Source organism: Pyricularia grisea (genome assembly GCF_004355905.1).
Source record: "Pyricularia grisea strain NI907 chromosome V map unlocalized Pyricularia_grisea_NI907_Scaffold_6, whole genome shotgun sequence".
Classification (NCBI taxonomy): domain Eukaryota; kingdom Fungi; phylum Ascomycota; class Sordariomycetes; order Magnaporthales; family Pyriculariaceae; genus Pyricularia; species Pyricularia grisea.
Genome location: NW_022156719.1, coordinates 3,113,218 through 3,137,474, shown reverse-complemented (window position 1 = coordinate 3,137,474; position 24,257 = coordinate 3,113,218). Strand labels below are relative to the sequence as shown.

Below are 24,257 nucleotides of genomic sequence, written 5' to 3'. Positions count from 1 at the left end.
CACGCAAGCCACGTTACAAGAATGAAAATTATCTTCTAGTTTTGTCGTTGTCTTTGTCGTGGCAGAAGCAATAAGATGATGTGCAGGCGGCAGGGAGGCTAAAGGCGGCGTGTGAGTAATTCCTAACAGAACAGATGATATATTTCTTACTGCATCATTCAACAGGTCGGTGTAGTACGTACGGCTTGGTGCCGATGGATGTGGGGACCTCTCTTCATAGCACATTGTAAAGGTATTGGCTGTGCTGATCTGGTGGTGATTTTTATTCTGCAGATCTGGACTAAGGATACTTACTACTACTGTACGGACAAGGCCGCCCGCCGCCATACATGGAGAGCTGAGTAAGTTCTGTGCCCTGCCTGTCAAAATATTTTGGTACGGAGTAGAAACTTGCCGTCGGTTCAAAAACATTCTCGGTTCTTCTCCGGTTGTGCCCCACCGTGGATATAGTACGGGGTAATCATGAACCGCATGGCAGGCACACTTTTGATCTGCCAAACCAAACGCATCTGAGATGGGATAACGGATCCTGGAGCCTTGTGGTGAACTGGAATCGGCACATCTTTCTTTTTTGGGACTCAACGGCCCTGATTGCATGCTTTTCTGGCTTATTTGCACGTATCTTTCATGCGCCACATGGTTGCACGTGCGAAGCAGGTAGGGAGCCGTGAATCAGTTCAGGTGAATCCAAAAGTTACTATTGAGTAAACTTCTAGTCTAAACTGCATATGGGTGGTGATCGCTACAGTACATAGTACTGTCCCAAAAGACCACAGAGTGATTCATAATGCATCTTACATAGCTATATCTGATTGAATCCCCGTCAGACGCGGCAAATTTCCATGACCCTGTAACTTGGTACCACGCCCAAAATTTATTGTGGATCACACTGCGCTAGCCAACCAATCAGATCTGTCTCACTAGCCAATCGAACATCTACAAACAGGGGGACGTCCATGCTAACTTGGCAAGTTGCCCCGGAAGGGCGCGCCGTTGAAATTCCATCAAGGAGATGTGGATGGGGCTTGGGGGGTCCTGCGGGACAGCAAGCCTTCCCTGCCATAACGCGGGACACTTCTTCTCTCCGAGCCGACTGGCAGGATTACCGATTACCAATACAATGCCCATGCAAACAATTTGCCCTACCATGACAGGCATAGCTCTGAGACCTCGTTGTCCGCCCTTCCCTCTCGCACGCCGGGTACTTTAACAGTCCTTTCCTAAAGGATACCCTTTTTTTTTTTTTTTTTTTTTTTCTCTTTCGTCGAGCACACTTTGGGAATGTGGGTCTAGAGGCAAAGGTTGTGTTTACTAATTGGGGACTTGTTTTCTTTTTTTTTGTCCTTTCTTTACCTTCCTTGTCCATAAATCTCCTTTTAAACAAGCTTGCATCCGAACTTTTCCTGCACTCATTGTGTATCATTGATTCTTAATCTTGGCCTTCCTAGATTACTGCATTCGTCGACCGCTTCTCTCATCGGCGGCCTTGGCGCAAATCAGGTTCTACCCTCAAAAGTAAAGAGCCGCCGCCCCCCGGCCAGGACCGAGCTCCGAGTTTCGGTCGATGACAAACCTGCACTCATTTGGTACATAACGTCTCTCACAGTTTACCAGCTTGACCCCTCCCCTTACTGCTTATTAAAACCCTTCCACATCGGGGTTGAATTTGTCTTGTCTGTATCTTGCACGCAATTTCGAGGACCGCCACCTCGACCCAGACTTCGGTGGAAGATTTCCATTACAGGAGTGTTCTTGAGCATCCTTTGGTCTCTCAAGTAACTGCGCTCTCTTAAGAGTCCCACGGCTGTCCTGAACGCCCGCTGAAGCCCAATTGGGTTTGGGTTAGTTCGCAGCTTACGCCCTGGAAAGGCAAGCAGCACAGCACCGCCAGCAACAACAGTTTGTACCTTTTACGATGGACGAAAAACACAGGGACGCAGGAAGTGTGGAGGAGAGCCATAAGGCCTCCTCAACAGCAAACACAGCTGTCGGCACGGCCACACCTCCGCGTTCTGCTGATCCGAGCATCAACCTCGAGGAGATGCGTGTCGCAGCTCACCAGAAGAACCCCAACGGCACTTCCAATGTTGGGTCCGGCATCTCAGTGGCCCGCGCCGAGGCCGATTTCGCTGAGCTGCAGAGGGAGCTCACGGGAATGTCGCGGGCTAGCCGGCGCAAGAGCCGCGCTTCTCAGCGTGACGCTGAGAAAGCCAATGGCGAGGACCTAGGAGAGACTTCATCTTCCGAAAGCGAACCCTTTGATTTGGAGTCCTGGATTCGTGGAGGGATCCAGGCCTCTCGCGAGGCTGGCATCCGTCCCAAGCATATCGGAGTTTATTGGGATGAACTAACGGTCAAGGGAATGAGTGCATTCACAAATTACGTCCAAACATTTCCCGATGCAGTCATCCGATTCTTCGACTATTACACCCCAATCAAGAACAAGCTGGGCTTGGGAGGCAAGATACCCGAGGCGACTCTGCTTGACAACTTCCGTGGTGTCTGCAAGCCCGGTGAGATGGTCTTGGTCCTGGGCAAGCCGGGATCCGGCTGCACAACTTTCCTCAAGAACATCACCAACCAGCGTTATGGCTACACCAGCGTGACTGGTGATGTGCTGTATGGCCCCTTCACGGCCAAGGAGTTTGAGAAATACCGCGGGGAGGCCGTCTACAACCAGGAGGACGATATTCACCACGCGACTCTGACGGTAGAGCAGACGCTGGGCTTTGCGCTCGACTGCAAAATTCCCGGCAAGCTTCCGGCTGGCATCACCAAGGCGCAGTTCAAGAAGGACGTCATTACCATGCTTCTCAAGATGTTCAACATTGAGCATACCCGCAACACCGTCGTTGGCGGTGCCCTCGTGCGCGGTGTCTCTGGAGGCGAGAGAAAACGTGTTTCTGTTGCCGAGATGATGATTACTTCTGGATCTATCTTGGCCTGGGATAACAGCACTCGGGGTCTCGATGCCAGTACTGCTCTGGACTTCATCAAGTCGCTTCGTATCCAGACTAACCTCTACAAGACCGCGACGTTCGTCTCGCTATACCAAGCTTCCGAGAATATTTACAAGTTATTCGACAAGGTGCTTGTCATCGACGCTGGCCGGCAAGTGTACTTCGGCCCGGCCACTGAAGCCCGTGGATATTTTGAAGGCCTTGGCTTCCTGCCAAGACCTCGACAGACTACCCCCGACTATGTCACTGGCTGTACCGACGAATACGAGCGCGCCTATTCCGAAGGCTACAGTCCCGATAACGCTCCGCACAGCCCTGAGACCCTGGCCGAGGCTTTCAAGAAGTCCGACTTTGCGAAGCGTTTGGATAACGAAATGGTAGAGTATCGCGAATCTCTGAAGGAGGACCAGCAAAAGTACGAGGATTTCAAGATTGCTGTTAAGGAAGGCAAGCGTACCGGTGCAAAGAAATCAGTCTATACTGTTGGTTTTCACCAGCAGGTCTGGGCCCTTATGAAGCGCCAGACTGTCCTCAAGATGCAAGATCGTACGGCCTTGTTCTTGGCATGGATGCGGACAATTCTCATCGGCATCGTCATCGGCACGCTCTACATCAATCTCGGCGAAACCAGTGCTACTTCCTTTAGCAAGGGTGGTCTGATGTTCATCTCTCTCCTGTTCAATGCTTTCGAGGCTTTTGCTGAGCTCGGCTCAACGATGTTGGGTCGCGGTATCGTCAACAAGCACAAAGCATACGCTTTCCATCGACCGAGTGCACTCTGGATTGGTCAGATCTTTGTTGATCAGGCTTTTGGTGTGCCCAGGGTTCTCGTCTTCTCCCTCATTGTGTATTTCATGACCAACTTGTACCGCAGCGCCGGCGCCTTTTTCATGTTTTTCTTGTTCATTATGCTTGGAAACATTGCAATGACGCTCTTCTTCCGGTAAGTCAAGACCAGCCTCATCTGAGTCCGTCGACGATTTTTAATATTGATTGGCAACTAACTTTGATCGGTCCTTACATCCAGAATCATTGGTTGCATCGCGGTTGATTTCGACTACGCCGTCAAATTTGCCGTCGTTACCATCACACTGCTCATCACAACATCCGGCTACCTCATTCAATACCAGTCCCAACAGGTTTGGTTGCGTTGGATCTTCTGGATCAATCCTCTTGGTCTGATGTTCAGCTCCATGATGGGCAACGAGTTTAGCAGAATAGACATGACCTGCACAGCAGAGAGTCTGATTCCGTCCGGACCCGGGTATAGCAACCCTGAGAACCAGGTTTGCACTCTGGCTGGGTCAAAGCCAGGTAGCATTGAGGTCTCTGGGTCAGACTACATTCGCACAGGCTTTTCCTACGACCCGAACGACATCTGGCGCAATTTTGGCATTGTCATGGCCCTTGTTGTTTTCTTTCTGATCATGAACGTAGTCCTTGGAGAGTTGGTCGAGTTTGGAATGGGAGGTAGCTCGGCAATTGTTTACCAGAAGCCAAACAAGGAGCGTAAGGAGCTCAACGAGAAGCTCATGGCCAAGCGCGAGGCCCAACGTTCTTCCAAGACTGAGGCCCAAGGTTCCGACCTCAAGATCGAGTCCAAGAGAGTCTTGACTTGGGAGAACCTGACCTACGACGTACCTGTCCCAGGAGGCACCCGCCGCTTGCTCAACAACGTGTTTGGATATGTTAAGCCTGGTCAATTGACGGCTCTCATGGGTGCATCTGGCGCTGGAAAGACTACCCTTCTTGATGTTCTTGCTTCCAGGAAAAACATTGGTGTCATTGGTGGTGACATTTTGGTTGACGGCAAGAAGCCCGGAAAGGAGTTCCAGCGATCGACATCGTACGCCGAGCAGCTTGATGTTCACGAACCCACGCAAACCGTCCGCGAGGCGCTCAGGTTCTCTGCTGATTTGAGACAGCCTTTCGATACCCCCCAGGAGGAGAAATACGCCTTTGTCGAGGAGATGATCGCTTTACTGGAGCTCGAAGATCTGGCTGACTCCATTATCGGGTGGCCCGAATATGGCCTTACTGTCGAACAACGCAAGCGTGTAACCATCGGCGTCGAGCTGGCCGCCAAACCCGAGCTACTTTTGTTCCTGGATGAGCCCACCTCCGGCCTTGATAGCCAGAGTGCCTTCAACATCGTGCGCTTCCTCAAGAAGCTCGCAAATGCTGGTCAGGCTATTCTTTGCACCATCCACCAGCCCAACTCGGCCCTCTTCGAGAACTTTGACCGTCTCTTGCTTCTCCAGCGCGGTGGCCGATGCGTTTACTTTGGTGACATTGGCAAGGATGCCAACGTCCTCCGTGATTATCTCAAGCGCCATGGCGCCGAGGCCTCACCCACCGACAACGTTGCTGAGTACATGCTTGAGGCCGTTGGTGCTGGTAGCGCCCCTCGTGTCGGAGACCGTGATTGGGCCGACCTCTGGGAGGAGTCTCCCGAGCACGCCAACGTCAAGGATACCATCTCTCAACTCAAGGAAGAGCGCAAGGCAGATGTGGCCAACGCCGACAATACGGCTCTCGAGAAGGAGTACGCCTCACCATTGAGCCACCAGCTCAAGGTCGCCTGCCATCGTACCAACCTTGCGCTCTGGCGTTCGCCGAACTACCTCTTCACACGCCTGTTCAACCACGTTGTCATTGCCCTCGTGACCGGACTGACCTACCTTCAGCTCGACAACTCACGATCTTCTCTGCAGTACAAAGTGTTCGTCATGTTCCAGGTCACCGTCCTGCCTGCTCTGATTCTGTCACAGGTCGAGGCCATGTACCACATCAAGCGTGGTATCTTCTTCCGCGAATCCTCGTCCAAGATGTACACCACCAGCGCCTTCGCTGCTTCTATGCTTATTGCAGAGCTGCCATACGTCGTCCTGTGTGCTGTTGCCTTCTTCCTGCCGCTCTACTACATGCCAGGCTTCTCTGTTGAGAGCTCGAGGGCTGGATTCCAGTTCTTCATGATCCTCATCACCGAGTTCTTTTCAATCACCCTCGCCCAGGCTTTGTCCTCCATCACACCGTCTACATTCATTTCCAGCCAGTTGGATCCGTTTTTGATGATCACTTTCTCGTTGTTCTGTGGTGTTACCATCCCATATCCCCAGATGCCCGACGGGTACAAATGGTTATACCAACTCGACCCATTCACTCGGCTCATCGGCGGTATGGTTACGACTGGGCTACATGACCTCGAGGTGAGGTGCACCTCGATAGAGCTCAACAAGTTCACGCCCCCGAATGGTACCTCGTGTGAAGAATACATGAGGCCTTTCTTCAACGCTGGTGGCAACGGATACATTACCAACCCCAGCTCCACCACCCAGTGCGACTACTGTGCTTACAGCTCTGGTGATCAATTTTACACGCCATATGGCATGTCGTTCGATAATAGGTGGCGGGATCTTGGAATCTTCATCGCCTTTTGCGCGAGCAACATTATTATCATTTTCGTGGCTGTGAGTTTTGTCCCGTCACTCCCTTGCCTAATCTACTATCAACAACATATACTGACTTTATTCTTCTTCTACAGAACCGTTTCCTCAACTTCAACAAGCGATAGATCATACCAACTCTTCTGCTTTTGTTAAAAGTTCTTTTTTTTCATGTCCACCCAAGACACATTCCTCACTATTTCATATCATTTCTCCTTTTGTCAACCAAAACCCACAGGTTTTGTTTTTCCTAATGTAAAAATCCCATTACGACCTTGTTAATTTCCCTATCACACACGGCTCGGTCAGAGATTCCGTCTTCCCCAGATTTCTTTATATTATTTCATAATAGTGAAAGTCTCGCTGGCGGATTCTCAACATATAGATTGGCTTTTACTGTAACTAAACAAAAGAGCCTAGAATAAAAAAAACAAGACTTATTATTATCAGAGAGCCGATCTGAAATTTCGCAGTGGATGATTGCATTGCTAATACTTTGACCCAATACGCATCGAGAAAATGATAGTAAAAGGATAGGAAAAGATCCTTGTTACTCCCCATCACAGGTGTATTTCGATGAATGTTAGTCGATTAACACTGCAACACAACAGTATTATATCTCAGAGGGCAGATAGATTATTTCCACAAGGCCGGCTGCTACAGTAGTCGTTAGCCACCAATAAACAGAACCGAAGTAAAAGCACAATCAAATGCCGACCGTGGCAGGTGGCCACTAATGAGAGGCGAAGAAATCGGGAGGCTTGAAATTGTGGTGAGAACGAGTTGCCGATAACAAGACTGAGTGTCCGTATTTGAGCAACAATAACCGTGTTCTACCAGAATCACAACTAGGATAAAGCAGGCAGACATCGCAGATTCTAGTAAGTAGATTTGGCGAAGGTTCTTACAGGATTTTTCAGTTGTAAGGAGATGTTATCTAGTTAATATTGATATCATCAGATGGACTAAATCTCTCATAACCTGGTAGGTACGTAAACAGGTAAATAATGTCGTAAGCGGTAAGGAAAGCAGTTTTGTGATATTTGTTCTATGCGCACATGTTATTTCTCTTCAAAGTGTCCAACATAATCTAGTTCTAGTTTGTGGCATCATGGTATGGATCAAAGCCAACCTTCTTCTTGGCCTCACTCCTAGCCTTCCACTTGTCCTCGCCCGAAAGACCCGTTGTGGCCGTCTCCTCCAAAAAGAAAGTGAGAATGTGGTCAGGGATCGACAGGTGGGATGTCTGCTGGAACTCCTGGAGGCTGGCCAGGCGGATAATCATCTCTAGCAGTGATAGTGAGGACGTGATGGAGCCAAAGGGCGACCTGGTTGCGAACGACTCTGGGCTGACCGTGTTCCTGAGCTCCCGACCGCTGTGCGGTGGCGACGTTGTACCAGAACGCAAAGAGATGTCTCTGATTTGTTGCATGAGTTTCGCGTCAAGTGAGGAGCGTTTGCCCTTGACGTCGGGCCTGCTCTTGGTTGTGCTCGTGCTCGAGTCCTGGTCGTCTTCGCTCGATTCATACTCGGTGGAGGAGATGCTCTCATCGTCGAGCTCTGTGAACACTTCTAGGGCTATCCACTCCGGGTCAAGGTGTTTGGGAAAACTGTACGAGCTTTTCGGGGCCTGGGTTGAATCCGATCGAGGTTTGTGATACGGAGTTGGTGCTTTTTCGGAGGACGACTCGCTACTCTCCCGAAGAATCTGCAAGTCAAGCTCCGCTTGCGAGTCTAACCGCGTTTCGTTCTGGTATTCAAACTCATTGTCCGTGTTCGTTGCTGTTTGCTCGACACTATTTAAGATATCGCCAATCACTTGTTTAGGAGTAGGTGCCGTTGAGTCTCGCTTCAGTAGCAAGGCTGGGTTATTGTCAGGTGCCAATTCCTGACCAATATTCAGAATTCTGCCCGTGTTAGTGTAGAATATCTTTGAAAGTTGGTGGAGTGGTATCGACTCTCTTATTCCTGCCATTGGCATATCATCAAAGAAGCCGCCCTCCTCGTCATGCAGACGGCCATCATCCAGGTCTTCAACTATCTCCAGATGATATGAGAATTCATTTTTGGCCGCGTATGAATAGCTAGAATGTGCATGTTGAGCTCTCGATGGTGAATGAGTTGATGGTAGAGGAATGTAGCCCCTCTCACGATCAAACTTCCAGTCAGGGGGGACACGACAAAGCCTGACGCGGGCTTTGTGCACAACCTCCTGCCACAATGGTTTTCGCTCGCCCTCTTGGAAGCCATAAGGCTCATCCTCATGATTGGTGGTATTATTGACAGGATTACCAGAATCTATAGGTGATAATGCATTGCTCTCCGCAGGTCTCGCACGCGTCTCGGTCTTGCTATGGCCCATGAACAGCAGATAAAGTGAGAGGGTGAATGAAGGCCCTATCTGAACCGGCCTATATGGGTCACTGGCAAACTGCGTGTCCCCAATGCTCAAAAAGGTGCTGGCCTGCATCAGGCGAGAAGGCGAGACACCTGGAGGTAACGAAGTTGATAAGTTCTCTCCGGATGCGCTGATGGCGAACTGGAGCATGTGAGCATCACGTTCGATGCGACCAAGGAGGGTTTTCATCTCGCTGATTATGCTGCGTAGCTCTGCTGCCTGAGACTCTGACGTCCGTGGTCTTGCCCTGGCATCACTGGCGTGCTTTTGGGCCTCTTCCTCGGCGCAGGCGACATCTTCGAGTCGTTTACCGAGAGTAACGATGCTTCGCCGAAGGCCTTTTGCTAGTGGAACAGCGTTCTCGAGGAAGACGTTGCCTCTTCCAGCTCTGCAGTATGTGAGTTAACGGTGTGAACGATGTGAGTGAGTCAGATTGGGCTACGGTTGGTGTTGGACCTACTTGAACTCGATCAAGTCAATGGCGGGTGAAATTATCTGCGTTTATGGGGAAGGTATCATTCGGGTCAGTTAAAATGGCCAAGTTCTAGCTAATAGCCAACTCAGAGAATTAGGTAGATAAATAAAAAAAAATACTTTGATCCTCTCGTTGAGTTCTTGCTGCAACAACTTCAGCTCTGCGCGGATCGACTTGTCATCAACTGTTTTGAGAAGCCGAGAACATTGCTGAACTGCATAAGTTGATGTCAAAGCTATGCCAGACCGAATGGCCATGTTCATGGCTTGCGCGCCAAGTCTTGTGAGAAAGGCGTCCATTGCTATTTTTGAGAAATTCCATGATGCAGTGAATGTGTTTTTTTTTTTTTTTTTTTGTCTGTCTGTCTGTAGCCTGGTCTCATTTACTGAAGTGAGGTGTTGCAGGTGGCAGGTGGACACTTAGGTACCTACCTCACCTGTTATCCACACATGTAACGCGGTTCAGGTTAGAAGAGATGGGAGTCCAGTTGGCTCTGGGTTCAGGCCTTGATGAGTTAATCTAGGTCACAGCGCAAAGTATAAGTAGACACAGTTCACGTTTCCATCGGAAAATCTGAGTGAGAAAACAAAACATGAGGATGCAATTGATTTGGAAAAAGTTACTGTTATTTGGATACCTGATAATTAAAGTGGTAGGTTGGCCGTATCCATATCTACCTAATATGCAAAATAAAATAAAACGTAGGTGCTGTGTACTCCCTGGCATAACAGGACATTGAATACAGGTGAGCTTGACAATAGCAAGCATTCTCGCATACTGTGTTTCCTGTAATTTTTCAATACGGTGACAATATAGCATTGTTCCAAGTGGTAGCACAGTTATTGGCCGAATCCTGGCCAGAAAAGCACTGTAGCCCACTTCGCCTCCCAAGAGTTTTATAGGTTGGGCATGGAGGGAGGGGTAGCTAACTCAAATGCGGCGGACTTTTTTTGGGTGGCTCAACTTTGCATATCTGTCGGCATGCAAAATTGTACACCCTTCCAAAACATCTTGTAGAAACAAACGGCTGTATACGACTGACACATTTTCTTTTTTCTTGAGAACAAAGTGAGTCGCATCAAACATTTCATCATCTCATAAGTATGGCTCATGGTGGATCATTGGGCGTAGAGGTTTGGGTGGGTGTTGGGTGTGTACAGGTGGGGTTGGATGACAAGGCATGAAAGAAAGGTTGGCCTTGAGCAGCCTGGACAAAAAAATAGCTAAAGCAATGTTTCCACACTTCTAGGCGCATTCATAAAGCGATTTCCGACCGTTGGGGACACACACACGCGACGCGAAACTCATTGTCAAATTTCCACTCCTTCAACACACGGTTATCGGCGTTCCCGATCTTTAATCATCCTCGCTTGCCATGTCGAACCTCAACTCGTGGGAAGATGACCCTGCGGCCCAGGATGAGAACCTGGCCAGGCAGGCACAACAGCAGATGAACCTTGGTCGTGGAGGCCAGCCAGCTCAACAGGGCGGCTTCAGGGCCGGCGCATCTACTTTCCAACCGGGTGCCAACACTTTCCAGCCCGGTGCTCAGTCCTTCCAGCCCGGTCAGCCCTACGGTGGAGGTTATGCGCCTCAGTACCAGCAGCAACAATACTACGGCGGCCAGGGCTATGGCCAATACGGCCAACAGTACGGAGGACAGCAACAGGCGCCCGGTCAATATGGTCAGGGTTACGGCGCTGTGTATGGCCAAGGTGGATATGGCCAGCAGGGCTACAACAGTAAGAAAGCCTAGCAACATGAAGAAATAAAGACAAGTAACCACTGACTCTGATTAATGCAGACCAATATTCAAACTATCAGAACCAGCAAGCCCAACAGCAGCAACCACAGCAACAAGCAAAGCCAGCACCGACGATTGCCAAGCGGCCAGATGCCGCCTCAGGTTCTGCAGCTCCAGCTGCGGATCTGAACAAACCCATTGCCACCAAGGAGGGTGGAACAAAGGTTCTTAGCATTGGAGGCGATGCACCAAAGCCCAAAGCCAAGGTCCTCTCTATCGGCGCCCCCGCCGCTACCAAAGAACCCACAAAGAAGGAAGAGGCTGCAAAGAAGGAGGAGGCCGCGAAGAAGGAAGCCCAATCCAAGCCAGAGGCTGGTGCAAAAGCTGCGGCCGCCAAGGCCATCGAGAAGACCGGAGGCGACGCCAGCGCGAGCGGCAAGACTTCCCCATCCCCATCGTCCGGCCGCTCCAGTCCCACACGCGGAGCCAAGACCGCAGCCACCCGCGACGCTAGCGCCGTCGAGAAGGAACAGACTGCCGACGTCGATGAAGAGACCCTCAAGGAGGTTTACGGCAAGGAACACATGAACATCATTTTTATCGGCCACGTCGACGCCGGAAAGTCCACACTAGGTGGCTCTATTCTGTACGTCACTGGCATGGTCGATCAGAGGACGATGGACAAGTACAAGCGCGAAGCCAAGGAACTTGGCCGAGAGACTTGGTACCTGTCCTGGGCATTGGATCTCACCAGCGAGGAGCGCTCCAAAGGCAAGACTGTCGAGGTTGGTCGTGGATTCTTCGAGACGGAGAAGAGGCGATACAGTATTCTTGACGCACCGGGGCACAAGACGTACGTGCCTCACATGATTGGCGGTGCTTCTCAGGCCGACATTGGTATCCTCGTCATCAGTTCACGCAAGGGTGAATATGAGACTGGTTTCGAGAAGGGTGGTCAGACTAGGGAGCACGCAATGTTGGCAAAGACACAAGGTGTCAACAAACTGGTGGTAGTTATCAACAAGATGGACGACCCTACCGTCAACTGGTCACACGAACGTTACAAGGAGTGTACCACCAAGCTGGCGGCATTTTTGAAGGGCACGGGCTATAACTTGAAGACGGACGTCTTCTTTATGCCGATCGCTGCTCAGCAAACCATGGGTATCAAGGACAGGGTTCCCAAGGACGTTGCTCCTTGGTATGATGGCCCGTCACTGCTTGAGTACTTGGACAACATGCCGACGCTTGACCGCAAGCTCAACGCGCCGTTCATGATGGCGGTTGCCGGCAAGTATCGAGACATGGGAACCATGATCGAGGGTAAGATCGAGGCAGGAGTGGTCAAGAAGGGAATGAGCCTGATCATGATGCCCAACAAGCAGCCCATCGATGTTTCTGCCGTCTACGGCGAGACAGAGGACGAAATCCCTATTGCTCAGTGCGGTGACCAAGTCCGTTTGAGGCTGCGTGGCATTGAAGAGGAGGAGATTCTGCCCGGTTTCGTTATTTGCTCTCCCAAGAGGCTGGTACACACGGTCAAGGAGTTTGAGGCCCAGATCAAGATCTTGGATCTCAAGAGCATCCTTACTGCTGGATACAACTGTGTGCTACACGTGCACGCCGCTATCGAGGAGGTGACATTTGCCGCACTCCTCCACAAACTGCAGAAGGGTACTGGTCGAAAGAGTAAGTTGCCGCCTTCGCATGCCAAGAAGGGAGACAGCATCATCGCGAGAATGCAAGTCACGGGAGGTGCAGGTGCGGTGTGCGTGGAGAGGTTTGAGGACTACCCGCAAATGGGTCGCTTCACGCTAAGAGATCAGGTAAGCCAGAGACACATATCTTACGAACTAGCGCGCTGTAGGTCGATGATACTAACACTCACACTAACCAGGGTCAAACCATTGCCATTGGAAAGATCACCAAGCTCATTTCCGACGAGACCTCCGCTTAAGTTAAGCTGGATGCTGTCAAGTAAGGAACTTGACGTGGAAGGACCACAAAATCTATGTGAGAGGACTATGATAAAGATGTAAATAGGCAGACCCTGAGAGGCCGGCCAATAAGGTCCTATCAAAACGGAGTGAACGATAGCTGGCATGCATGGAATTCATCATAAAATACCATAATATGCATCCAGCGACAACAAGTGAATGTAACCCACATGAGGAGGTTTCCGGCTTATGATCGACCCGAAAAGACACCTTTGCATCGATTTCCGACGTAGATACGAAACCAAATTGCAAGCGAAACACTTTCTTTGTGTCGATTCAAATTCCGTATAACCGACGGTTCCTCTACGTCCGGGGTTGGCATCGGCAGGAATCGGAACGGCGTACAACCCCGGCGACCGGGACGCTGCGGGGATGCTCGGTTGCGGCTGATGTCATGTCAGAGGGAAGGGGAAAATCGGGTCAAGGGCATGGTTGCGCTTGGCAGCCAAAATGTGGGGGGAGGGGTCGGTACAACTTGGAGGGGTTCAAGCAGGGGTACCGAGGGATTGCCCTGGGGGAGGGGAAGCGAGGGGGGTAAAACAAAGAGCGAAAAAAAAAACCAATCACATGTAAACAAATATTTGGAGAATTGAAGTATAACGAACTTTTGCGACACGCACAAACGGGTAAGGGTGCAAGTGAAAGAACACGGCCTATTTTATTCTCTTGCTTCTTTCGCTCCCACTTTCGCTTAAAAGGAATTTTTTTGACTCTCGTGACTGCACATTGTTCCTCCATTGACTAGGGCTGGATGGTTTCACGAATTGTTGAATGAAAAAAAAAGTACGGTCTAGACGGTTCTTTTTACGAGATGGGAATTCGCTACAGGGCATCACATGCATTACACCCACGCCCATGTTTTTAATCAGTTTATTTTGAAAGAAAAAAAATCCACGCATTCTTTGTACATACGTCAGCAGCACAGTAAGGGGGGTCAATCGGGAAAGACCGGAACCGTCCTGGCACCGCCACGTACAAAGCCATGACTATTGTTAGTCAAGGACCCATTGTTTTGGACAATTTTGACAGGAAATGTTACCCATTGACTTGGTTGTTTGGTCTTTTTACATGCGAATTGAGCCTTGTGGGTGGCCTGCAATTCCTGCAAGGCCTGTTTGGCTGCGGGGTAGGTTTAGGACGGAGTGGAAGGGCATCCAACTTATCATAGCCCAGGACGTTTAAATCTGCTGAATCTACTGTAACATCCAAAATCTCTGATCTCCAAACATAGCACGAACCGCCGTCCCCCGTCCCCACGCCTCCGCCTTGCCGTGTCCAAACAGGCTGCTGATTCGTTGACTTTTCCCGAACCAATTGGCCCTTCTTTTCCTATTTTCGCATTTCAGTCGCTGAGACAGAAATATGTGGAAAAGTTCGGAGCATACCGGGTTGACAGCAGGAGCTAAATGGCATGCATGCTGCTTGTTTCTACCGGCACGTAGGTTGTCGTACACATCAAAGGGGGTATCTGCACTTGCATATGGTTTTGGATGAGTACAGGGATATAGCTACGTATTTATTTTGTGTGTAAAGAAACAATGTACGGTGCTCGCTCATGGGTAGCTGCGGAGAAATCTTTCAGGTCTGATGTACAAATATCATCCGCAAGTGCTTTCGTTTTATGTACGTACTATTTTTTTATGTCAGTAGTTTGGGAGTTCGGTCTTCCAGAATGGGTTCTGTACGTAAAGTTCCGTCTGAATTAGATCGGAATGCAGCAGGGGGGAGTGCAGCCAAGGCCGACCCATGAGAGGCTTGGGCTGCAATGACTTTGTGTGACCCAGAGGCTGCAGAACGGCCCGCCGACGGTACATACAGTGCCACTAAGTACCACTCTAAGGACGGGATAGGAGATTGCCAGTGGGTTTTCTTTTCGACGATGCGGTGCATTTCAGCCCAAGGAAAAAACCTTCTCCAGTCAGGTGAGAGGTCCCAGCAACCCCCGGGCACGCGAGAGGCGGGTGACCCCGTTTTAGTTCTTCAGCCCCTCGTCCTGGTAACCTTCTGTATGTTCCACCTGCGGCTGTCTTTTCGGGCTTGAGCTTCTGGCGGTTCAGGAACTCTGTCGTGTGCCACATCTGCAACTCTTGCATTTATAAAAACATAAAAAAAAAAAAAAATTAAAATTAAAAAAAAAGGTACGTAAAATTCTAGCCAGGGTCTGGGTGTTTTACGAGCTGTCTAATTTTTGCCCCTAATTTTTCCTATGTTTGCTGCTGTGTAGTCAAGCGCACTTACTACTTATTGGTGTCGTGTGCCCTCAGAATTGCCGAGTAACCAATTAAACCTTGGCGGAATGGTCTTACGCAAGAATATGTCTTTTATTTTATTTTTTTCGTTTTCAACCTTGAAACCCCGGCAAATCCCTTTCCCAATAATTAATGCCCGGAAGTCAAGTTGGAGGCGGTTAGTTGGCACAAGATGCATCCCGATTGGCAGTTTGAGTGGGGCTCGAAGACCTGTGATTGCTGGGAGCCAAGGCTGGGGGAAACCGCCCACATTTTCTTTTGATGACCATGGAGACCAGACCAGACCAGGCCCATTTTCCACTCTTACCTGTTCAGGCAGTTTCTTGTATCTGTGCGAATATTTACCCTAAATTCGAAAAAAAAAAAACCCTTCAAAAGATACTGGCAACAGTGGTCGCATGAGGGGACCAAGACCCTTTGAAGAGTCTCACTGTCAAGTCATGCAAGCCGGCTGAGAAATTCTAAACTACTTGTCTCAAAGTACAGGCCGCCCGAGTCGCATATTCAAGGCGTTACTAACCGGCTCAGCAGCTAGCTGAGACGGCAGTAAATCGATGCATTTTCCAACCCGATGTTTTGCAAGGGTACGAACAACTGCTGTTCCGGTTTCTCTTCGTGGCCCCCAGAGCCCCCCAAACCACGGAATGACGGACAAAGGGCTGGCCAGTAACAAATCGTCCCTTCCCCCGAACTACCTTCTTTATGGTACCTTGGGGTATACTAGTAGTCTAGTATGGAAGGTGCATCTTCCCTGCCACGAGCCTCTTCGTGGATCTATCACGACTCTTAGCTCGTGAAGAGTGGATCTCGGACGAAAGCCTGTCTAACTGTAGTACCTTGACCTTTACTTTCTACACGCCTCCCCTTGACGCAACCCGACATGAGCCAAGCTACCCCCAGGTTTAAACGCTTCCGATACTGACCGAACCCGTCCTGTCCAACAAGTTTATAACTATGAAGGACCCCGTCCATCGAACAGCTTCTCCTTTCCTGAACTCTCTCGTTAAAGCTCCTCGCTCCAGCATTGCATCTTCCCATAATCTGAGAAACGTCAAAGCCTACGAGGCAACAATTGCAACCAGTACGTCCTACCAACCCTGACCCAATCCTTCTCTCCCTCATCCTCCCCATCATCATCATGATGGCTCTACATGGTCTTGTCTTCTCCGAGGAAGAATATATATATCTACACCGTCGCCGCTGTGTGGCTAGAACCTGTTGATGCTAACAGGATCCTTCTCCCACACAGTGATTCACAACAACGTCAACAAGACCTCGCTGCACCCTAGCGGTGTCCAGTATGGGAACCCTACATCCCCGACCCGCAAGAACTATAGAGGCAGCCCGCCTCTGCCGCCAGTTCGTCGCGTTGGAGAAACTAACAATGTGATTTCCCTAAATAGGGCTCATCTCCCCCATGAACACACTGAGCTAGGTATGAATGCACAAATATTGTCCGAGCAAGAAAACACTGGATGAAACTAACGTGACTTGAACAACAGAGGAGGAACTGCACGAGAAGGCACACATCGACTACGACAGGGTCGCTATTGTGAGTTGAACAACCCACCATTTTGTCTTTTTTTTCTTTTTTTTTTCCCTTTTAGCTTCGGCACAAGAACGACGAAACTTAGTTCTTGAACCGGTTTTCGCCGTGGCGGTCAAAGAGGAAGTCGGACTAACAGGTGCATCACGCGAAAAGATCCCTAACCCGTCAGTTCCGGCACTGTATGAGGATGCATTGGTGTACGAGCCCGGCTCGGCCATATCATCAACGGGTGCTCTCACGGCGTACTCGGGTAACAAGACGGGTCGTTCTCCCTTAGACAAGCGAGTTGTCAAGGAGCCGTCATCAGAAAACGACATCTGGTATGTAATGAGCCTTTCTATGCAATACAATAAAGCCACTTGCTAATCCCATACTCTCTGGGACAGGTGGGGACCCGTTAACAAGCCCATGAGCCCTGACGTAAGTGCCAATTCAAACAAAATTGATTATTTTGACTTTCCATCCCACACTACATCACCAGACACGCAGCAACTATTCCCTATTCTACCATGGAACGCAATTCCTTTATTCCGACAGGCCAATTCGGCTATGAGGAGCATTTTTGCATTTGATCAGCAGTCCCCAATGCACTACAAGACGTCATGACGGGGTTCTACAGCGGAAAAGCCAAAACAAAAACTATGGCGAGCCGGTTGCCTTGTTACTGCGGAGGTGGCCGATTCGTGTAGTTTCACGAGAACCTCGGGCGTTTGCGTCCCATTACTCCCTCATTGACCCGTGAAATTCAATTGCCCACTCCGGTAGGCTGAAAAAAGCCCTCCATCCGAAGCCCACGCCCCCCTCTGTCCACAGTTGGCGTCATAATGCGGCAGTCCAAGACTCTCTTACTGCTTTGTTTGTCACTGTGGATCCACAGTACCCGAACCAAATTCTCCAAGACATTCTTGCCCACTCATGCACCCCACGCCGTTACGTACTTACAAGAGCCGAGCTTGGACAAGCCACCCCCGCACCATCACGTGATACCCCTGCCGCATACATCGTATCCTCCCCTGAGATGCTTGCTAACGAAGGCGATTATGGAAACTTAATAGGTCTGGAAGATCAACCGTGAGCGCGCCATCGACTACCTCAACACAAGGAGTCGTATCTACGTTGTGGACGGATATGCTGGATGGGACGAGAAGTACCGGATCCGAGTGCGCGTGGTTTGCGCTCGTGCCTACCATGCCCTCTTCATGCGCAACATGCTCATCCGTCCGCCGCGTGAGGAGCTTGAGCACTTCCAGCCAGACTACACCATTTACAACGCCGGAACCTTCCCCGCCAACAGGTATACCGAGGGCATGACTTCGGGCACCTCAGTCGCCATCAACTTTGCTGAGAAGGAGATGGTCATCCTGGGTACCGAGTACGCCGGCGAGATGAAGAAGGGCATCTTCACCGTCTTGTTCTACGAGATGCCCATCAAGCACAACGTGCTGACACTGCACTCGTCTGCGAACGAGGGCAAGAACGGAGACGTTACACTCTTCTTCGGCCTGTCGGGTACCGGCAAGACCACGCTGTCAGCTGACCCTAACCGCATGCTTATTGGCGACGACGAGCACTGCTGGAGCGACACCGGTGTCTTCAACATCGAGGGCGGTGTAAGTTGCGATTGTTTTGTTCTCGGTCACGGGGATAATCTTAAAGCTGACCTAGGTATACTCTTTTAGTGCTACGCAAAGTGCATCGGTCTCTCAGCAGAGAAGGAGCCCGATATCTTTGGTGCCATTCAGTTCGGCTCAGTCCTGGAGAATGTAGTATTTGACCCCAACACCAGGGTCGTCGACTACGATGACAGCACTTTGACTGAGAACACCCGATGGTATGTGAAGAGTCCAGGAGCTAATACTACAACATGACTATTTCTCCTGCCTGTGGCTAACATCTTTTCTAGTGCTTACCCCATCGAGTACATCTCCAACGCCAAGATCCCCTGCCTCTCAAACAACCACCCCAGCAACATCATCCTCCTCACTTGCGACGCCCGTGGTGTTCTTCCCCCGATCTCCAAGCTCAACAGCGCCCAGACCATGTTCCACTTCATCTCGGGTTACACATCCAAGATGGCTGGTACTGAGGACGGTGTCACAGAGCCGCAAGCCACCTTCTCGTCATGCTTTGCTCAGCCCTTCCTGGCTCTGCACCCGATGCGCTACGCCAAGATGTTGGCAGACAAGATCGAGCACCACAACGCCAACGCTTGGCTGCTCAACACCGGTTGGGTCGGTGCCGGTGCCGCCCAGGGTGGTAAGCGCTGCCCTCTCAAGTACACTCGTGCTATTCTCGACGCCATCCACTCGGGCGAGCTCGCCAAACAGGAGTACGAGACATATGAGGTGTTCAACCTCCAGGTGCCCAAGAGCTGTCCCGGCGTGCCTTCTGAGCTGCTCAACCCCAAGGCTGCCTGGACCGCTGGAAACGAAAGCTTCGATATTGAGGTCAAGAAACTCGGTGGCCTGTTCCTGGAGAACTTCAAGAAGTACGAGAGCGAAGCTACTGAGGATGTTGTCAAGGCCGGTCCCGTTATTTGATTGGCATGATTTCTTTGCCTTTCACTTTTGATCATTCCGATTTTTCATCTCGACGACAAAGTTTGAGACAACCCTTTTTTCCTTATCATGTCTTAATTCATGGTTTTGCACGGGATCGTTTTCTACAAGCCTTTTTGGACATATATTCTGGTTTTTTGTTTTACGTTTTGTTTTGGGTAGTCAGCCTTGGCCTCTTGAAAAGTAGGTCTGACATGGGAATGATTTCTAGTATATCAGTTTTTTTTATATTTCGTCAAGCCGACCTATGGAGATTGGAAGAACAAGATGCTTGGGTGGGTTGCGTGGGTTGCGCGGGGGCGGAAGACGTTCATATCTATAGTCCAAGGGGGATCGCATCCCTGACTAGGAGAAAGAAGATGTATAGAAAAAGAAAAAAAAAAAAAAAAAAAAAAGATTGATACTTCATTTTGAGTGCTTCTGGAATGTCTCAAGTCTGATGGAATCGTAATCTGCCGTATGGATGATCTCTTCTGAAATCTTACAGGAAAGCTTGTGTTTTGTATGCGATTTCACTTGACAGGGAATCCTTGAACCTTGCTACCTCGTTGCAGTCGATCTACCAGGTAAGTAGGCCAAGCTTTTGCATCCCCACCTTTTTCGCAGCTACGAACCTGTTGACCTCGATGGTTATTCCGTTTTCAGGCATCCGAACCCTGCTGCAAATCAAGGTATATATTGGACAGATATGCTCCTGTGTGGATATGCACTGAAACCATCCTCTTGCAGTTTTATCGAGTTCATTTGTCTTTGAAGCTTGTTTTTGTTTCTTTCTTTTTAGTTAAATCGCTACCATGATAACCTGGTGCCCTATGCGCGACTTATCCGCCTCTTATAGGCGACGCGACAAGCTTGCAACATGTTCTGAACGCACTCTCTCAGTTGGCCCTTACTCGCTATTACATAAATTCGAATAGTTTCCAGGCATTACCCTTTCGTCTCTGGAAATGTTGTTTACCATCTTGCTCGCTTATGGTGGCCGCAACAAAAATCATCCACCCTCAACGTAACTCAAACTGAAACGTGCTTTTCACATGCATCGACGAATTCCTCATTCCCGCTCCGGCCGCCCTCGTCGTCATCATCCACAGGGGGAAACAAGTACCCTTTGTCCTTCCCTTTCTAACTGGCCGAGGACTTCTTGGTGCAGATGATCCACTCCAGGTACCCAAACGGCCAAAAGTGCCGCTCGGTGCCGCCCTTGACCTCCCAGTCCTCGGCGTTTCCGGCTCCGCAGGACCTCAACAGTGCCTCGACCTCGTCCGGCGTGCGAGTGCGAAGACTCGACATATAGCCGTCGAAGGTGACGACGACCGGGATGATGGGCAAGAACCAGGTAAAAACGAAGGCGACCAGGTCGAGGTTCATGAGGGCGTAAAATGGCGCAACGATGAAGATGGACAGATACAGAATGTTGAGCATCATGAAGCTCGAAAATGTGCGATGCTGCAGTTCAAAGATGCCAAAGGCGTCCGATGTCTTGACCGTGTCGGCAAGGATGGACTTGGCCAGCGGGTCGTCGAAATGGTGAAACGCAAGGTTGAAGAGGCGGAAGATCTTGCGGGGCTTAATAACATGGTCCGACTTCTTCATAGAAGCCATCTCGGCGTAACTCACAATGCCGTCGCCGCCCGTGCTCGAAGAGCTCTCCTTGCTGCCGCGGAACCGGTCCAGAAGGAAGTCGGGTGCAGCCGTGGCGTCGACGGGCTTGGTGACGAAGCTGATATTTGGCGAGCGCGCAGCATCCCGCTCCCAGCTCCCGACGTGCGGGTAGATATCCGTCATGATGAAGGGGATTCCGGGCTCGCTGGGATCCCTGTTGGCGTTTACGTACTTCTCAATGGCGGGGGTTGGACCGCCAGCTCCGGCACAGAAGTCAATGAAGCCATAGTCGTCAATTGGATCCAGGTGCTCTCCTAAGAGGCGGGCCACGCGCTCAGCGGGCGAGCTCGATTGCAAAATTGGGATGTTTGCCTCCCACGTGAGCCGAAGAACGGTCTGGACACGCTGCCGGAGGAAAGAAGGGAACCTGGATATTTTTGATGAGACACAGTTAGGGAGACTTATCACCATGAACTCCAAAGGGAGTTTTCTTGCAAAACGACGTTCGCATACCAGGGCTGATCGTCGATCTCAAAGGCGTGTATGCGTGGGACAAGTGGTCTCGGCATTGCAATTTTATGTGTGGATAAAGAATTTGTTCTAATGCTGGTCCTGCCTGATTGGGCTTTTTTATGTGTTCGTATGTATTCAAATGTAATTTGAAAAGCGTGTAGTAGCAAAAGGGAAACAAAACCAGAGCTCAATTTATGATTTGGAGTGGAAATGTATTGCTAGATGAGTGTCATGATGAACGCAACCAACGCATGGATGAACTCAAGGCCCACCCACTTCTTGTGCAAGCTTTCCCCTGTAAAAAAAGTGGTGACGCAGCTTCCGTACCTGGCAAGGGCACTAAAATTTCAGCATGCACATCCTAGTCGCAGTATCCATAGAAGAGGCTTGTTTGACGTGGAACGCTCGGTTGTGGCTAGAACCGGTGCATGTTCGAGTACTGGTCGGTGGGCATCAAACCTCTCAACCTCTGATTGTTTGCCCCGTCTCCCTCAGAGCAATTGGTCTGGTTGTTTGTTTTTGTGGCGCGAAAGGTACAAGTGGCCAGCTATTACTATTTACCATAACAGTATGTTGTACCTCCGTCGATCCAGGATGTGCCGTGTTAGCCGCCTATAAGCAACACAGGTAGCATGTAAATCCCGAAATCCCAATGACAATTGGCGATTCGTACCCTGTCTGTGCCCACCCTTGCCGTCGTAACTGATTAGGTACCTACCTACATTACCTAAGGTACCTATGACAACCTAGGGTCCTAGAGTACTTCCGATCGGTAGCTTCCCCTTGAAGCTCGAGTGCAACCTACCAACAACTATAATTACCTACATTCAATCCCAAATTGAACATGACGACAAAATAATTGTACCTACAGCTACTTCCGTTTCCCAAACTTACACATTCAAATAACTCCTAGACTAGTTCAACGTTTTTTGCGATGAGATGAAAAATCGTCAACACTGCAAAAAAAAAAAAGCCTCAACTTAACCACAAACGCTAGTCTGCGCTTAACAACCGCCTCGAACTATGACGCTTCTTGAACTTGGTCCGTGGGCACCGGCAATCCTGGTCCCCATAGCGTTCTTTCTTCTGCGCACTTTGCTCGCAGCCCCTCGACTGAAGCGGAATGGCATCCCCCTCAAGACGCCGCGTGATTCGCTCCCATTTGTCGGAAATGGCATCGTTTTTCTGCAGCCCAGGCAGAAGCTGTTCGTGTGGTTTCATCGGCGCGAGCGGGAATTCGGCCTGGAGACATACCAGATCACGGTCCCGTCGCTGCCTCCCGGTGTCGTCATAAATGATCCAACGTGCCTGGAGTATGTTTTCAAGAACGAGGCACTCTTCAACAAGGGCGCGTTCTTCAAGGAACGCTCTGACGACCTCTTTGGCCATGGCATCATCAATGTTGATGGCGAACCGTGGAGGGCGCAGCGAAAAGCTGGTCTGAACTTTTTGAATACGAGCAACCTTCGGGTATTGACTGATGTGGCTCTGCCTCGTTATCTAAACGAAAACGTCAGATGGCTGACAAACAAGGCGAACGGAGAGACTGTGGTAGATCTACAGCAAGTGTTTCATGGAATTACTTCCCAGCTAATGGGGAAAATGGCGTACAACATGGAAATGCACGCCGGTGACGATTTCAGCGTTGCATTTGACTATGCATCGGGAGCCACGGCGGAGCGCTTCCAGAATCCTCTTTGGTTCATTACAGAATTTTTCACGGGCTCTAAATTACGGCGTTCTATTGCTATAGTAAAGGAGCACGGCCGAAAGATAGTTGCGAATGCAACATGTCATCGCACAGCTGCTGAGAAATTTCCGGAAAATTTGCCCGAGACGGACGCAAACTCGGAGCATGATGGCTTAGAGGAGATATCGGGGAGCTTGATACAGTCTCTTCTTGACTGCATAGGAGATGAGAAGCTGGTCGCTGATGCTGCTCTTAATTATTTGTCTGCTGGTGAGACCCCTTTTACGTGCTCTACAGGATAATCTTCCCATTCACTGCCACCCAAGCCACCGGCAACGAACTTTTGGGACAGCTCTAACAAATTAACAGGACGAGACACTGTCGCTCAAGCCTTGACTTGGACGTCATATCTTCTCATGCAACATCCGGAGGTTGTTGAGCGCATACGTGCTGAAACAGCTGAACTCACTAGCCCAATGGATAATCCCGGGGGCCACAACCCCACTCCGCTCAAGCCATCTTCGGCACCTTACACAATGGCGGTGTTCTACGAAGCGATGCGCTTCTACCCACCGATACCTTTTGAGATCAAGCAGTGTGTCCGCGAGACAACTCTCCCGGACGGGACCTTTTTGCCAGCCTCCTCAGTCGTTGTTTGGTGCCCTTGGGCCATGAACAGGTCTAGAGCAATCTGGGGCCCAGACGTCGACGAGTTTCGGCCAGAGAGGTGGCTATCTGCTGATGGTAAATCTCTCACCGTCCGGAGCGCAGCCGAGTATCCCGTTTTCAATGGCGGGGCTCGAATGTGTCTGGGTAAGAAGATGGCAGATGTCATTGCGGTACAGGTACTGCCTGCAATTGTCACGAACTTCGACTTCAGGCCTGCTTATGATGAAAAGCAAGAAAGGGTAAGCAAAAGCTCATTGACATTGCCAATGCAAGGCGGATTGCCGGTGTTTGTGAGGAAGCGGGATATTGCTAGTTAATGCTCAGATGGATCAGGCCGTGGGGCCCAATGTTAGCATGACGAGAATTCAAACCCTTGGGTCCCCCAAAAAAAAAAAAAAAAAAAAAAA

At 50.1% G+C, this 24,257-nt stretch overlaps 6 protein-coding genes across 6 annotated transcripts in view; 4 read left to right on the top strand and 2 right to left on the bottom strand.

The window, feature by feature from the left end:
• Window positions 1-1,283: 1,283 nt before the first annotated feature.
• Window positions 1,284-6,859, top strand: PgNI_08904 (uncharacterized protein). The gene is made up of 3 exons (XM_031128894.1): window positions 1,284-3,903; window positions 3,988-6,430; window positions 6,505-6,859. Exons 1-3 carry the CDS (start codon window positions 1,916-1,918, stop codon window positions 6,532-6,534), a joined length of 4,461 nt encoding a protein of 1,486 aa, XP_030978491.1. The 5' UTR covers window positions 1,284-1,915; the 3' UTR covers window positions 6,535-6,859.
• A 556-nt stretch (window positions 6,860-7,415) lies between these two features.
• Window positions 7,416-9,947, bottom strand: PgNI_08903 (uncharacterized protein). The gene is made up of 3 exons (XM_031128893.1): window positions 9,399-9,947; window positions 9,265-9,299; window positions 7,416-9,192 (listed from the first exon to the last, which is right to left on the bottom strand). Exons 1-3 carry the CDS (start codon window positions 9,576-9,578, stop codon window positions 7,503-7,505), a joined length of 1,905 nt encoding a protein of 634 aa, XP_030979397.1. The 5' UTR covers window positions 9,579-9,947; the 3' UTR covers window positions 7,416-7,502.
• A 335-nt stretch (window positions 9,948-10,282) lies between these two features.
• PgNI_08902 (uncharacterized protein) lies at window positions 10,283-13,636 on the top strand. Its single transcript, XM_031128892.1, has 4 exons — window positions 10,283-10,347; window positions 10,529-11,021; window positions 11,084-12,849; window positions 12,921-13,636. The coding sequence occupies exons 2-4, from the start codon at window positions 10,655-10,657 to the stop codon at window positions 12,978-12,980; spliced, it is 2,193 nt and encodes a 730-aa protein (XP_030978495.1). The 5' UTR covers window positions 10,283-10,347; window positions 10,529-10,654; the 3' UTR covers window positions 12,981-13,636.
• A 1,973-nt stretch (window positions 13,637-15,609) lies between these two features.
• PgNI_08901 (uncharacterized protein) lies at window positions 15,610-19,771 on the top strand. Its single transcript, XM_031128891.1, has 8 exons — window positions 15,610-16,350; window positions 16,519-16,704; window positions 16,772-16,821; window positions 16,972-17,138; window positions 17,205-17,238; window positions 17,874-18,428; window positions 18,498-18,649; window positions 18,722-19,771. Exons 1-8 carry the CDS (start codon window positions 16,224-16,226, stop codon window positions 19,356-19,358), a joined length of 1,908 nt encoding a protein of 635 aa, XP_030979442.1. The 5' UTR covers window positions 15,610-16,223; the 3' UTR covers window positions 19,359-19,771.
• Window positions 19,772-20,498: 727 nt separating this feature from the next.
• Window positions 20,499-21,689, bottom strand: PgNI_08900 (uncharacterized protein; the record flags this gene model as incomplete). Its single annotated transcript, XM_031128890.1, has 2 exons — window positions 21,492-21,689; window positions 20,499-21,405 (listed from the first exon to the last, which is right to left on the bottom strand). The coding sequence occupies exons 1-2, from the start codon at window positions 21,545-21,547 to the stop codon at window positions 20,499-20,501; spliced, it is 963 nt and encodes a 320-aa protein (XP_030978497.1). The 5' UTR covers window positions 21,548-21,689.
• An 825-nt stretch (window positions 21,690-22,514) lies between these two features.
• PgNI_08899 (uncharacterized protein) overlaps window positions 22,515-24,257 on the top strand; it is a gene marked incomplete at its 5' end in the record, with an annotated part of 5,745 nt that continues 4,002 nt past the window's right edge. Inside the window, 2 exons of the mRNA XM_031128889.1 lie at window positions 22,515-23,451; window positions 23,551-24,089. Of these exons, the coding sequence (XP_030978851.1) occupies window positions 22,515-23,451; window positions 23,551-24,089 (1,476 nt within the window). The remainder of the gene's footprint in view (window positions 23,452-23,550; window positions 24,090-24,257) is intronic.